The sequence below is a fragment of the Triticum aestivum genome, chromosome 6A, assembly GCF_018294505.1.
Source record: "Triticum aestivum cultivar Chinese Spring chromosome 6A, IWGSC CS RefSeq v2.1, whole genome shotgun sequence".
In the NCBI taxonomy this organism is placed as follows: Eukaryota; Viridiplantae; Streptophyta; class Magnoliopsida; order Poales; family Poaceae; genus Triticum; species Triticum aestivum.
Window position 1 is genome coordinate 152,941,106 of NC_057809.1, and position 14,932 is coordinate 152,956,037.

Consider the following 14,932-nt stretch of genomic DNA (forward strand, 5'->3'; position numbering starts at 1 on the left):
CCCTTTGGTAAGGACAAACCTTTAGTCTCTTTGCAGCTCTCATTAGTTTGCCTATGCGCAAAATGCCGATTCTGCTCTCTCGGAGTTGGAGTTTCTATAATAACTTGGTACTCCAGTCGTGTGGTTTCTTTCTATATGAAATGGAGCCGGGAACCCCTTTTCATCGGAAAAAAACATACTAGTATTATCTCCCTGTTCACCCCCCGCACCCCAAGCATTTTGATCGGGACGGTACCGGTACGGGAGTCCGCCAATTTCCGGCGCGCGGGAAAATTTCCCGCACTCGCGCTCGAGCCTCGCCCGCTATAAGAAAGAATCGCACCACCACGGTCTCCTGCTCCACTTCCCCCACTTCCGCCGCCTCCCACCGAATGGGCCGCAAGAGGAGGGCTAGGGTTTCCTGCGACAGCGACGGCGACGACGTCGAGATGAACGGCGATGAGCCCGCCCCCGCCGCCGCGGAGAGCAAGAGCCTCTACGAGGTAATACCACCATCCAGACCCTAGGGCTTCGGATTCCACCGCTAGCGTTTGATCGAATCGTGCGCGGATGTTTAGGATTCGTGGATGAGCAGTAAGGGCGGGCGTCGTATGTACGCTTGTCTGATGTCGCTGCTCAGGGCTATCCGTTGTTAAGTCAGGTGCTCCCGTAGGAATTTCTCGTGGATCTCCATGCTAATCACTCAGGTGTTAGTAGTATTTGGGTATTGTGATTAAACATGCGCACACAGGAGATTAGCCCCGAGATATGGAGTCCTATGACCTAGTTACCTGCTTGTATAAACCTGGACACATATTTTCCCCCGCTGTCATGACATTTTTTCACACAAAACAGTAGCCTAGTGAACCGCAGTCAATTCATATCAAAACCGGACACATGCCCATTTCGGATCCAAAATATGCCGGGGTTAAAGGATCACATGCCGCACATATTGGTTAGTAAGTGTGCTAAAGGGCTTTTATCCTTGCCCTGTTTCTGGGGTCAAGCAGTTATGTGGCTGGATGTGAAAGGGAGATGTTTGCTTGGGATTTTGGAGTTAGGATCTGCTGGGCTGCTATATATACGTCGATCCAGGAACATACCATTGTTCAGCTAAAGGTGTCAATTGTCCTGTAAGTCATATGTTAGCAAATAGGAACATTTTTATTCACTTTATGGATCAGAATTCAGTCCTCACTTCCATGAGTTATATAAAGTTTCTGGTTCATGTCCAGTTAAACCAAGATATAATTTTTTGTTACAAGAACAAAAGCTGCACCGTGCTTGCATTCATGGTTTCTTCTCAAACATCATCACTAGTTTTTTTTTGTTTCTGCAAAGTTGCAGTCAGTTGGTGGATACAACTTGATTGCACTTACTATGGTAGAAAACCCATGTTTAAATAAACATGCAGAGAGCTGCAAGGGTACATGGCAGCGACCTCAAATTGGATTAAGTCTGAATTTCTACAGGAGTACTTTAATAAACAATTGTTATGCTGATATGCTCCACTTAGTATGACAGACATCTCATTTAATATGCTTGTTTTTCCTTCTTTCTGCAGATATTAGGGGTTGAGAGCACAGCTTCACAACAGGAGATAAAAAAGGCATATCACAAGTTGGCCTTGCGTCTTCACCCAGATAAGAATCCTGGAGATGAGGTAGGATTTCAACCCTGAACCTTTGTTGTAGTAAATACGTACCATGTATCTGAATTGAAATGCTATGTGTTGTCAGGAAGCCAACGAAAAATTTCAGCAGCTGCAGAAGGTGATATCTATTCTTGGAGACCAGGAGAAAAGGGCATTGTATGATGAGACTGGAATTACTGATGATGATGTGAGCACCTAATCCTAGCAATTTGGTTTCCACCTTTTAAGTTTCTGTGTTATATTCTTGAATCTTTTCCCTTGTGTTAGGCACTGGTTGGAGAAGCTGCAGACAATCTCCAAGCGTACTTCAGAACAGTGTACAGAAAGGTATGTGTTTGCTCCATGCCAGTGAGAACCTTACGTTGCCCATTTGCTTATACAATGCATGATGAACTTGCTTTGTCTAAATTATTCTCAGGTCACAGAGGCTGACATTGAAGAATTTGAAGCTAAGTACAGAGGGTCAGACTCTGAGAAAAAGGATTTAAAGGAACTGTACACAAAATTTAAGGGCAACATGAACAGGTGATTGATGCTGGATTAAATGTTTGCTCCAAAGCTTGATAAACTGCAACTGAACAACTGTGTTTCATTTCCTTTTTTCTAACTCTCTGCCTTTTTGTGCAGACTTTTCTGCTCTATGATTTGCTCAGATGCCAAGCTTGATTCTCACCGCTTCAAAGATATAATTGATCAGGCAATTGCTGAAGGTAAATAATCATATACTGTTGCCACTATGATTTTTCCATATATAATTGATTTCTTGTCCCATTTTCTTCTACAATCTACAACGAGGTGCTAGTAAAGTGCTTGATTTTACATGTTTGACTCAACCGGCTCCTCAAAACCTCTGTATGCGCAATTATCTTACCGTCTCCTTTCTTTGTAGGCGAGCTGAAGTCCACCAAAGTGTATGCGAAGTGGGCTAAAAAGATTTCTGAGATAGAACCACCCACAAACCCATTGGAGAGGAGAGTGAAGTAAGTTCCCTACTAGCATTTATCCATCCCTTGAAACACTTCATTCCAGTTTGATCCTCTCAAGATACTAGTCGCTATCACCTGCTTATGTTAAGTCTGCACTGTTTTGTCTCCTGAAACTGCCATAGGAAAAAGAAGAGCCAGGAGAGCGACCTCATCCTGGCGATCTCGCAGCGCAGGGAACAGAGGAAGGAGCGGTTTGACTCTGTTCTGTCATCTATAATGTCCAAGTGTGACGACAACAAGGCGGGCAGCTCAGAGCCCACGGAGGAGGAGTTTGAGCGCGCTCGGCAGAGGCTTGAGAAGAAGCGCACCAAGGGGCGCAAATGATATGAATCTTGACATGCATGCGCAAATGATATGAATCTTGACATGCATGCAGGCCCTTCGAGAAAAAAATGGGTGTTGAGTGGACTGGAGTGGAGGGGTTGTGTCGCAACTCTAGTGTCGCTTTGTTTTATGAGTGGGCGTGTGTAAGTAACTGAATGCAAGTGTGGTGTGGTTTTAGATGTGAACAACTGTGGAAGTGTCCTGTCCCGTGAATGAAATGAAATCCTCGGCATGCCGGCATGGCCAGGTGATAGTCTGTTTAATTCGCGTATGATCAAAGTGGTTTTGATGCCTGCCGAAGGGAGGTGTGAGACGACAGGTTGTGGGTATGAATTATTACTATTCAACTGATCAAACTCATTGATACGCGGATTTTTAATCAAGCTGGTACTACTATTTTCTTCCTCAAGGGCAAGGGAATCGTTTGGTAATCCAATTCAATTGATCAAACTCATACCATGGGTTGATTAATCATCATATTAGATAGTTGGATGTTGATTAATCAAGCTGGTATTATGTGCCTAGTATCTAATTTATCTTAGATAGTTCGATGTTGATGTAGTGTAATGTAGTTGGTAATGGACTGTTTATTATGCTATGTATGGTGTTAATTTGGTAATGTTGTTTAATTATGCAATGAAGTAGTTAAATTTGCGTTTGAAATGATTCTTTATCAAGAAAGTGTGTTTGATTTTTTCTGGATATCAAGTCCTTTTTTTTGACAAAACGCTGACGGAGCAAATTTTCATTTCAATAAGTGAGAGGAGTTTTACAGAGGACTAGAGTATAGTAACAACATCTGCAGCGCCGCAAACAGCAGCAGCAGATATGGTCTATCCATTACAGCGCCGCAAACATTTACAGCGCTGCAAACAACCATTGACAAGGACCATGGAGGACGTCGTGGACAGCCTAGGATTAAGTTTTGGATGACGCGCTAGACGAAGAACACGTTCAATTCAGAATTAAAGGATGAGTAATGACAGAGAATTAAGTTACTATCAATGATCCATAGTACTTAGTGTTGATTTAGCATAAAGTTGTACTAAATCAACGATATTGATATGGATCGGGTGAGTACAAGGGATGGGCTAGTGATGCTCTTATATCGTGGTACTCGAACGTTCTTCACAGGTACTAGTGGCACCCGATCGCACTTGATTGAACTGTTACTGGGCACTGCTATTTCTGCTTGATTTTCTTCCTCCTGTCACAAGCTACTAAACAATATACTTCCACATTCTATGTCACATGAGATCAAAACGTGGAGGGGCAATCGTTTGATAATTGAATTCAATTAATCAAACTCATATTCCACGGGCCGATTAATCATCACCGTTCCATTTTTCGTCCTTGCTCCTCCATGGCTTCGTCCTCGGTACCTGAACACGCATAACACATCCATTTGAGGTAGCAGTCATGTCTCGCATATGGACTTAGGGCGCGTGCACGAGCTGTTGTCGTAGGTTCACCCGATAGTTGGGGAGTTGTGCAGTATCCACGGGATGACCGTAGGTCGTTTGATAATCAATCAAAACTGATTAAATTAATCAAACTCATATTCCGCGGGCCGATTAACCATCACCGTTCCATTTTTCCAAGCACACAAACGAAGGCAATGCCCTCCGCCGCACGCTCCCGCCGCGCGCTAATGGCCACCCGCACGGAAGCCGGGCACCCTAATTTGGGCAGGGCGGCAACCGACGGCCAGGCGAGGCCCTCTCATGGCCGCTCGCGCGCCCTACAAAACGCGGCGCCGCGCCACCCCACCCTCTCCCAGGCCTTGCAGAGAGCGACCGAGCCGCCCTCCCCCCACCGCCCCGCTCCCACCACCGGAATAAACCGCGCCTCGCCGGCCGACCTCTCCTCCTCGACCGCCTAGCCGCTTGCTGTTTGTTTCTTTTGCGCAGGCCCCGTGCAACCGTCCCGTACCCGCGAGGAGAGGGAGGCAGAAGCCATGGAGATGAAGAAGATCGCCTGCGCCGTGCTGATCGCCCTGGTGGCCTCCGCCTCCCTGGTCGCGGCGACCGCCCCGGCCACCGAGGCGCCGGCCGAGTCCCCCGGCGCGGCCGCCGGCGCCACCGCCGGAGCGGCCGGAGCGACCGCCCCGGCCACCAGCGGCGCCTTCGCCGGCGCGCCCGGCGCCGCCGCGCTCCTCGTCTCCCTCGTCGCCTACTACCTGCACTGAGACGGGCCGGAGCTCGCGCTCCCACGTTCCCACGCGGCGCCACGCAGACGCGTCGGTTGATTCAATTTAATTTAATTCCAATTCACCGATCAACTAATGACCACTCTATGATGATTACACCACACATTATCTATCGGTACTATGTAACTGCGCTTGTAATTCTTCTTTTCGGCCCGTTTGGTAAACTCAACCCAATCCGCGTCTGTAACCCGTGGCTAATGGCGCCGTGTTATCATTTCATTCGAACAATTGAATGATATTTGCTGTGATTCTATTCTATTCTACCTGTTCGTGTTGCCTCCGTCTATTCTTTCCTTTTTTCTTTTGATGATGACATCGGGTTCTTGATTAGCCTGTGGCAGTGGTGACGGTTGCCAACGGGCTTGTTTTGGTTGGAATCTTTGAGAAGATTATCGTTTTCGGAATCTATAGTCTTTGAGAAGATATATAAATTGATTGCCGTCAAGAGCAGGAAAAAAAGAATTCGACAAAACTGGTCGGGGGAGAAGGTGCAGTGAGCACCATGATTCATGCCGCACAGACCAGTAGTGCCACGATTTTCACGATTTCAATATGCCTTTTATTTATTTCAAATATATACTACAGTACAAATAGATTGAAATGCCACAAAGGCAGTTGAGCAGTTCGTGATTAGCATTTAGCAGTTCCCCTATTCCTCCCTCCCACCCATCCCCATCCTCCCTGATGATCCCTCCGCTCCACTAGTCGTATCTCCGCTCTCCTCCCACCCTCCCCTCTCCCCGCGCACCCGCTCCTCGGCCGGCGGCCCCTCAAACCCTAGCCCCGAGCGCGAGCGCGGCGGAGATGGAGCAGCACGTGCTGGTGGCGCTCGCCCTCTCTTTCGTCGGCGGCCTCAGCACCTCCCTCGGTACGCGCCATCCCGCCACGGATTCTCTCCCCCCGAGCACCAACTCGGCTGCTTGCCTGCTCGACCGCCACCGTGCCGCCTGACTTGAGGATTTTCAGTGTTTGCGCGGCCTTTTCGGGGATAATTCCAGCATCTTCTTGTTCGGTCGTGTTACAGAATTATTAGAAAAGGACCCAGTGCCTTGCTATTTGCAAAGCGACGGAGTTTTTTGCCGTGTTACATGAACCCAAGCAGGACAACTAGTCATCAATCGCCGCGGCCCAACATTCATCAGAATGCATAGATAGATGAAGCTAGTAGTCCAGGGGCCTGTCAGACTGATTTACAGAGCGCCAAAGCCAGTTCCACACTGAGGCTATTATGGCTTTCCTATCGTTTTTACGACGCTCAGATACAGGTAGTAACGGCAAACCTTGCTTGTTGGCCTAACACGGTTGCCCATTGCGCCTCCACGTCCTAGTTAGCAGTTTCTCATGCTTCTACTTGATATCCTGCGAGGATTCCTTGTGACCGCTTAAGCTGAGCCCGAGATTTGTGTCTTCAGGTGCGCTGCTTGTGATCGTCAACCCTTCCCCTGACCTCAAGAGGCTCGGCCTCCTCCAGGTCATCAACTGTCTTCTCATAAGTTATTGATTATCTGTCGTTTAGGTGAGTAGTGAACTAGTGATGGTTGTCTGATTGTTCGTGCTCTATGTATTGCTCATGCTGCATGCAGGGTTTTGCTGCTGGACTTATGTTGAGCATCTCGTTTCTAGACTTGGCACACAACGCACTCAACTCCATTGGCTTCTTGAAGGCCAATCTATGGGTCGGTTGGATCTTTCTTGCAGTTCTAGAATCTGTTTCATGAAATGAAATTTCAGTCTATCTCAGATAACACATTGCGGTATTTTGCAGTTTTTTGCAGGAGTTCTTTTCTTTGGGTTCGTTGTCAAGTTTATTCCAGAGCCAACCTTTGTGCCAACAACTGATGCAAGCAAGAAAAAGGTTGGAATGAACAATCCTCGGGGATGTTTCCAGCATCATTCATATCAAATCTGTTTTCTAACCAAAATAAGTTGGCTGAATAGAAGTTGGTTTTCTTTTGTGGAAAGCAGACTGATGATGACGGGTCGGGCAAAGATATGATGAAAAAACATCGCCGCCAAGTCTTATTCAGTGGCATCATTACTGCTGTTGGTAAGTTACTGCCTCTGTTTTTATATACTCAGCATATTTGCTTTGACTGAAGTCAAACATTCATCACAATCATTTGACTTTGTACTTATTCTGAGCTGCAGGAATTAGCTTGCACAATTTTCCCGAGGGAATGGCGGTATTTCTTGGATCCGTGAAGGTAATGCCGTCGTGCATTCATCTCAGTGTAGTGGCATCATTGATTTGCTGAGAGGACGTTCTGCACCTCGCATTTTGTTACAGTAGAAAAATTACTGGAGCATAGCTTGGTTGTTTTGGTTTTCAAAGAGTTCATGCACCTTATTATTATTATTTATAGCTTGCACTAATTATATTCGGTTATAACGAAAATGCAGGGTCTTCGCGTGGGAGTTAACTTGGCTATTGCTATTGCTTTACATAACATACCCGAGGTATATAAATCAACCTATCAGCCTTTCTGGTTAAGTAGCCTAAGAATTCTTATCTGCAGTTATATATTGCATCATTGGCAGTTTGGCACTTAGGATAGCCCTTGGGGTGCTCTTTGTAAGAAGATTCAACTGCCATAAAAAAATTGTTTGTTATACTGCACCAGGTAGTCAATATATAGGTTTGATATATGAAAGCTCAATCTCATGGCAAACTAATTCATGACAAGACAAGAGGGCCATGATGAATCTTAACTCATTTGCAGTGCTTGTTTTGCCATGAAGTTTTGAGTATTCTGATATTTGCTAGGTCTCCGCACTATCCAACTTCTATATTTTCCTTTTGATCTGTGTAGTTCAGTTTGATGCTTAGTGACCATACTAGAATTAGTTGGCATCAAACACATTATTATGTACAAGGGAGAGTTTGCAAATTGTGTTAGCAGGATCTATCACGGAAAATTAAATAATTCCATTTTATGGAGAGACATTCAAAAGAAGCTATAGTTCTACAAAATCGTACCCCCTCTTTCCCAAAATAAGTGTCGCTGATTTAGTACAAAGTTGTACTAAATGAGTTACACTTATTTTGGGACGGAGGGAGTATATCCGAGACTACTGACAGACTGACATGTTGCCAATTTTCTTTTTGATCTACTATCCTAACTAGTTGACACTTTTTACCTTCTCAGGGGGTTGCTGTAGCTCTGCCACTCTATTTTGCTACCAAAAGGTACCTGTTTTCCCCATGTAGAGATGAATAATTAGTGAAGTTTGTAGTTCACACCATCTTTCAAAACGAGTCTTGAGTCCACTAGCGCAAATGCTACGAATTCTTGGTTTTCTGCAGCCAAATGTTATAAGTTGGTTACACAAATATAAGTCATGCTTGTTATGCATTATTATTAAATGACATACAATCTTAGAACTTCTCAAATGTGGTGAGCCACTCTGATCTCGGCTATGTGAGCTTTATCTGTTCCTCCAGTCTTAAAGGGTGATTGGATTCCAAAGTACCTACAAGTAGGGATGAAAATGGAGTGGAAACTTTCCGTTTTTCCCGAGGAAAAATGGAAATGGAGAGGAAATATGAAAACGGAAACGGAAATTTACAAAACGGAAGTGGAAATGGAATTTTTTATGCGGAAACGGAAACAAAAATGGAACGGTGTTTTCCGGTGGAACATGCATGGAAACGGAACTTTTCGTTTCCGTGGATATGGAATTTCTGTTTTTACTATAGACCTATAGCTGCTTTGTAGCCCAACCACCAAAGAGAACACAATGACACAATTAGTAGAATGGATCTGAGGCCCAACTTCTACTACCACACATGTACTCAGCTTGACCCTATACGCAATTGTCCGGTACTACTACAATACTACGCTAAGTTGCTAACATAATGATATTATTTTGTAGCCATGTTAACAACTCATTAAATTTGTTTGTTTTTGTGTGTATTTCTCTATGATTCAAGGGGTTTTTAAGTTCCGATCAATGCCTATTTCTGTCTCCGTATCCGCTTTGTATTCGCTCCGTATCCGTTTCTGGTAGTATATGTTTCCGTATTCATTTCCGGGGCTCCGTATGCGTTTCTGGTAGTATATGTTTCCGTATTCATTTCCGGGGTTTCTGTATTCGTTTCCGCTTCTGCAAAAAAATGTGAAAACAAATATGATAGCACTCAGTTCCGTCCCTTTCCGCTCCGTTTTCATCCCTACCTACAAAGCATGACCATGTTTGAAATCATTGTACTTTAGAACGAAGGGAAATTAGAATTTCCCTTTATAGCTCAATATTTCCTTTTATTCCTATTGTCATTATTGGACTTACTTTTTTGCAGCTGATAATGTTTCTCTGTGTTTCCTTCTTTCTTGCATATCAAAGCAAATGGCAAGCATTTAAATATGCAACACTCTCTGGTTTGGCTGAGCCACTAGGGGTATTTTTTGTAGGTATGCTATTTTTGTGAGCCTTTCTGTAAGTTTATTCTTTAATAACCTATCGACCACTGATGCCAAATGTGATTACTGCAGCTGTCTTGTTTCCGAGCAACTTAAATCCTGAAATTCTTGAAGGCCTACTTGCATCAGGTTAGTCTGTTAGTAGAGCTAAACCGTGATATTTCATGCTTAGTACTTTGTTGACTTCCCATTTGTCTTTACGCAGTTGGTGGTGTTATGGCTTTCCTCACTTTGCATGAGTTGTTACCTCTAGCATTTGACTATGCTGGTCAGAAGCAAGCTGTCAAAGCAGTCTTTGTTGGCATGGCCGTCATGTCTGCGAGGTTTGTTGATGTTTCTGCACAAAGGACTTGTCTGTATAGTTCTGAAGCACTTCTACTCTGTGATTTGAGAAAAAACGACTAATATCCATGTTAGAGGGTGGTAATTGAGTTCTTGTATTCTACTCCCTCTGTTCCGAATTACTCGTCGCAGAAATGGATGTATCTAGATGTATTTTAGTTCTAGATACATCCATTTCTGCGACGAGTAATTTAGAACGGAGGGAGTAGGTGACAGTATCGTACTCCCTCCGTTCCAAAATAGATGACTCAACTTTGTACTAATAGTACAAAGTTGAGTCATCTATTTTGGAACGGAGGGAGTAGGAGATTGACATCATATGTTGTTGGCAGTGAGTGCATCGTAGAGAAAATGAGTAATGACTTATGTTCTATCATCTATAGGGTGAATTTATGGCATGAAGGTTGCATTAGTATAATAATATGTTTGCAGCAGTGTTTGACAATAGGCTTAAACATACTGGTCCCTTCACCCAAACAAAAATATTGACCTGAGTAAATTCGGTCGGCAGCCATATGCATTAATGTGATCATCAATAGTAACCTGTCATACGCATTCACAGTACAAATGCATAACCTACATTCCTTCACACTTCCATGTACTCCCTCCATAAAGAAATATAAGAGCGTTTAGATCACTATGTACTCCCTCTGTTCGGAATTACTTGTCGCAGAAATGGATGTATCTAGATGTATTTTAGTTCTAGATACATCCATTTCCGAGACAAGTAATTCCGAACGGAGGGAGTACATGCTAATTTTGACGCAAAATTGCTGTTCATTATTACGGTTATTATACATGGCCCCATGCCTTGAAAGCAGAGGACATTTTTATATTTTTGAAAAATAAGCAGCACACATTATTCTTTTCTCTACATGCCTAATTCGCGATTCCACATTGGCAGCTTGTATTTCCTGGAGATCAGCCTACCCAAGGAGATCAGCTTGTAACATATGACCGCACCGCTGCAACTATACCAGCTGTTCATAGTGTCCTCTGAAGCCTGAGAACTTCGCCATACATCAACCGTTTCTTGCGATCTGCAAGGCAAGGGGCGTGGGGTTTGGAAGGTTCGTTGCTCAGAAGCAAGAATTATGGCCAGAACGTTGCATTGGCCACGTGTAGCATACACTATTACTCCTGGTCATTGTGTCTGACAGTTTTACTAGGAAAAAACAGCAGTGTGGCGACCCGTATGTGGTGGCTGGACATCCCTCACTTTGTTGTTTCAGAAAACCATATGTGGTGACGGGTATCTGAATACAACCATCGGGCTTGTTGTCCAGTAACAGGATGCAACTAGAACAGATTTGCGGTTCTTTTGTCAATTTGACACGTTAAAAACCTGCCCACAATCATGGCCTGCAGGCTGTAATTGCCCTGTTAACCCTTGATTCTGTTCCAAGTTTATACATCTTCAATTTCTTTTGCTCTTGGCATGGAGTATTTTTTTTAAAAATCTTGCTTTGGGTTATTGTTTCCAAACAGCCTGTTGCAACTTTGGTGCTAGAATTTCTAGACTGGGTCTACTTAGATTATGATTTCATCCAAAGGTAGGGGCAAAAATTATGAACCGTAGGTGAAGAATCAATCACCTTCACCAAGTTCTCTCTCCTGCCATGACTGTTTTGCTGTCGTTCACAATACCCCCGATTGAATTGCAAGATGTTGCGCATGAGTATCGTAGTTAGTTACAATTCATAACACGACAAAGTTCGTAGCAGATTATCATTACAAACTTGGAGACGAGGTAAGTCCTAGCTGAACATGGTGACATTCCCAGGAATATAGGTTGGCCAAATTGTTCAAAGTTTCAAACCACCTCGCAAGGATGGGTACCTGGAGGCACTGCATCACATGCAGACTTGGCTTGCTGGATTGAGGCAAGTGTGTGCACATTACTTACACAGGTCGTCAATTTTGATTTCTTAGCTCAAATTTCATATCAACAAAACGCCGCAGTTTGTCAGCTGGAGAGCTTTCTCTGGTTGCGGCTTCCAGCAAAGTTTACAAGATTGAAGCAAAGAACTGTATATGTTCAGGCAATCTGGGCTACACAAAATTTGCTTTGCGGAAACTTGTATCGACATCGCAAAGACAATGGCACTATCCCTACCAGTGCAAGTAAATCAGATTAAGGCTGACAGAGATCAAACAACAGCCACCTCGATAATTTAATTTCTGTGCCCAACACCAAAGTGAAATCGTCTTGCTTGTTTGTCATTGAAAGCGTATTCAAGTCTCAAAGGTCCCAGTGGGGAGTCCACACGGATACCAACACCATACCCGTAGCCGCTTCCTGGCTTCCCACGGGCCCCTGCTGGGTCACCTAAAAGACAAAACGACGATAGATTGCGCAAGTGAGAAGAGGTTTTTGTGAGAAGAAGAGCTAATACATAAAATCTGCTCTTCGAAATCTGGAGGTGGAGCCCTGTCAGGCCTGTTCCAGCAGCAGCAAAATCTTCTAACTAGAATAAGGGTTAAAAGCAATAATTTTCTTCATTCTGAATCTAACGTGGCTTCGAGAATTTGAGTACAAGTACAGAACTAGCCTGCTTTAGAGACCACAGACCTGGACTAAATTATACTATCACAGCAAAATGTGAGTACAACATGACTTACCAGGAACCGTTGGACCAGAGCCAAGATCACTACCATAGTCACCAAAGACAACACCTTCCAAGGGACCAAACTACATGGAAATGACAACTGTGAGTAATCAAAGCAGGCTGATTTTTTCTTTAATGCAAATCATACGGCAAGCATGACATGCATCAGAGTATCACAAGAACTAATCAAATGCATTTGATTTCATTTTTCTTTAATGCAAATGCATTTGATTTCATTGCAGGTAGCAATCATGAAAAGTCCACGATTAAAGTACTAATTTTCCAGCCATGAAATCATGTATGACAAGTAACAAATCATTGGATCGTTGACACAAGTATAGAAATAATTCCAAATTGGTAGTCATTGAAACAAATATAAGATAGCGAAAACCATGATAGTGTTAGCATAAATCAGGTGACGGAGAACTGAAGTAACAGGCACCATGCATGCACACGTACCTGGTCGCACGCGTGCATGATGCAGTTAATAGGTGTCCAGCACGGATTTGGAGATGTTACACTGAACTTCATGTGTAGTTTTTTGTTGTTGTCTCAAACAAAATAATCGATTTACTGTTACATTCTTAAATACGAGCAAATAAGACTTCATCTTAAAATTGCAAACTAATTCAAATACTACACTTATAGTTTCTTCTTGATATGCGTTTATTGATGTTGCCGACTGTTTTTTATAAGAATTTCTTCTTGATATGTGTGTATCGATGTTGCTGACTGGTTTTTATGAGAATAGCATATGGTTGTGTGCATTTTATCTAGAGGTGTTTCATGTAAATGTTAAGTTTAGACAAATAACTTAATATTGCCAAAAGAGAGGCAAGGCTTACCAAGCGGCAAGAGACTTCACCACTACCAACTGCATATGAGCGGCCAGAACCAACAGCACCTTCTTCATATCCTCTTACACTGTTTGTCCCACCAATTGCAAATGCTTCATGAGGCGAAAAGTTCCCCTCCACATGACCTCCAGAAGCACTGGATCATAGTATAAAATGATGTATCAGGTAACATAACAACAAAATGTAAGTCCACTGTGTGGAAACGTCCAGGTTAAACTGATGTTTTCACTCTTGTCCATCAACGGCACGGCATGCACTAAAACATACCTTAGAAGAAGTCGGGCAGGACCAATTTCATAGCTCTGTCTCAAACGGGCTGTCACTCTGTTGAAACTAAGCCACTCCGGAAGAATGGGCAGACCTTGCTCGACGTTGAAAACAAACTGGAAGTAGTAACAACAGTAGGATATAAGAAACTGTCACGGCAAGATTAGAAAATAGTAAAATGCAGAGGATAAAAACTAACCATTGTAGAGCTATGGTCTCCAGAGTCTGTGTAGACACTTTCAAGCTTAGCAAGTAACGTGTCATCATAAGGATTGCCGCTGCATTTTCATGACAGGACCATCACATTTCTAATAGTAACTTAATCTGACAACTGTATTCGTGGTGTACACTGTTATGTATATACTTGTGGTACAAACTAAAGTTGAATGAGAAATCAGGATTTGAGACCTTGCAGTTAATTGGCTGTTATAGAAATCTCTGATCATAGGGTTGCCTTTGTCATCACGAGCACCAGCATGCTGCATAGAAAGTGTCAACAGAACACAATTAGGCTATTTTTATGGAGAGGTAAGCAAAGGAAACAGTAATGCATATTTATACGGTTCAATCAACAAAGTTAGTACCGACATCACACAAGTACACGACTCTGTCTACTTTAGACTTTTGCTAGCAGGCCTACATGCAGGGGGAAAGGTGAATCGATTACTACAACTATTATTCACGTGTTTACCTGAAATATCAATCCAAGAGTACCACTCCATTTAGGCCTGAAAGGTCGACTATATTCAATGCCAGCAGTTACCCGTCCAATTGTAATAGGACTATGGTCAGGATGCTCCCCACCATGGATAAGTGTTCCAGGGGTCCTAGAGTTCTGACAAGGAAAACTATCATAAGCGCATGCACATGATTCGCAGCTGATGGAATCATGGAACTGTGGTGATATCATACTAAAGGTAAATACCTGAACCATGACAGTTCTGGAGGTCCTCTTATTGTCACCGTCAATCCAAGGGTCAGTGTAGTTTAAACGAAATATAGAATCTATTTGGCCCCTCTCTAGTGAGAGATTCAACTTCTTGTTCCTTCCAAAAACATTCCGCTGAGAATATGCAAAGCTGTTTAAAAATTCCAGTGTGAGGGAAAAAAAATAGATGTAGAACTTCCTGTAGGCAGGTACAAGATCTAAAATACATAACAAAATCTTATAGGCTACATATGGTATTAGAAATCCTGTACTGAGTAAATAATAAAATTAAAACCAAAATCTACAAATTGCCAGTTCATAAAGGCCTTGGGCTTTGGAGGGTCATCTTAACTTTGGCG

General features: G+C 43.3%; 4 protein-coding genes across 5 annotated transcripts in view; 3 read left to right on the top strand and 1 right to left on the bottom strand.

The window, feature by feature from the left end:
* The first annotated feature begins 206 nt into the window (after positions 1–206).
* LOC123132581 (chaperone protein dnaJ 6) lies at positions 207–3,206 on the top strand. Its single transcript, XM_044552407.1, has 8 exons — positions 207–482; positions 1,544–1,642; positions 1,719–1,820; positions 1,901–1,960; positions 2,052–2,158; positions 2,261–2,343; positions 2,523–2,613; positions 2,742–3,206. The coding sequence occupies exons 1-8, from the start codon at positions 372–374 to the stop codon at positions 2,941–2,943; spliced, it is 855 nt and encodes a 284-aa protein (XP_044408342.1). The 5' UTR covers positions 207–371; the 3' UTR covers positions 2,944–3,206.
* A 1,362-nt stretch (positions 3,207–4,568) lies between these two features.
* On the top strand, positions 4,569–5,410 carry LOC123132583 (arabinogalactan protein 23). The gene has a single exon (XM_044552410.1). It carries the CDS (start codon positions 4,901–4,903, stop codon positions 5,129–5,131), a length of 231 nt encoding a protein of 76 aa, XP_044408345.1. The 5' UTR covers positions 4,569–4,900; the 3' UTR covers positions 5,132–5,410.
* Positions 5,411–5,766: 356 nt separating this feature from the next.
* LOC123132582 (zinc transporter ZTP29) lies at positions 5,767–11,345 on the top strand. 2 transcript variants are annotated; one of them, XM_044552409.1, is made up of 12 exons: positions 5,767–6,020; positions 6,565–6,623; positions 6,736–6,828; positions 6,918–7,007; positions 7,118–7,199; positions 7,301–7,356; positions 7,553–7,609; positions 8,299–8,339; positions 9,494–9,561; positions 9,643–9,699; positions 9,776–9,893; positions 10,817–11,345. In XM_044552409.1, the coding sequence occupies exons 1-12, from the start codon at positions 5,957–5,959 to the stop codon at positions 10,860–10,862; spliced, it is 831 nt and encodes a 276-aa protein (XP_044408344.1). In that variant the 5' UTR covers positions 5,767–5,956; the 3' UTR covers positions 10,863–11,345. The 2 variants fall into 2 exon arrangements, with proteins under 2 accessions (XP_044408344.1, XP_044408343.1); XM_044552408.1 differs by having other exon boundaries at positions 5,772–6,020; positions 7,115–7,199.
* A 469-nt stretch (positions 11,346–11,814) lies between these two features.
* LOC123132580 (outer envelope protein 80, chloroplastic) overlaps positions 11,815–14,932 on the bottom strand; it is a 7,072-nt gene continuing 3,954 nt past the window's right edge. The window contains exons 9-16 of the mRNA XM_044552406.1: positions 14,571–14,724; positions 14,337–14,480; positions 14,054–14,124; positions 13,845–13,923; positions 13,646–13,761; positions 13,367–13,514; positions 12,535–12,604; positions 11,815–12,241 (exon numbers count right to left, since the gene is read on the bottom strand). Coding sequence (XP_044408341.1) covers positions 12,087–12,241; positions 12,535–12,604; positions 13,367–13,514; positions 13,646–13,761; positions 13,845–13,923; positions 14,054–14,124; positions 14,337–14,480; positions 14,571–14,724 — 937 coding nt within the window. The 3' untranslated portion in view covers positions 11,815–12,086. The remainder of the gene's footprint in view (positions 12,242–12,534; positions 12,605–13,366; positions 13,515–13,645; positions 13,762–13,844; positions 13,924–14,053; positions 14,125–14,336; positions 14,481–14,570; positions 14,725–14,932) is intronic.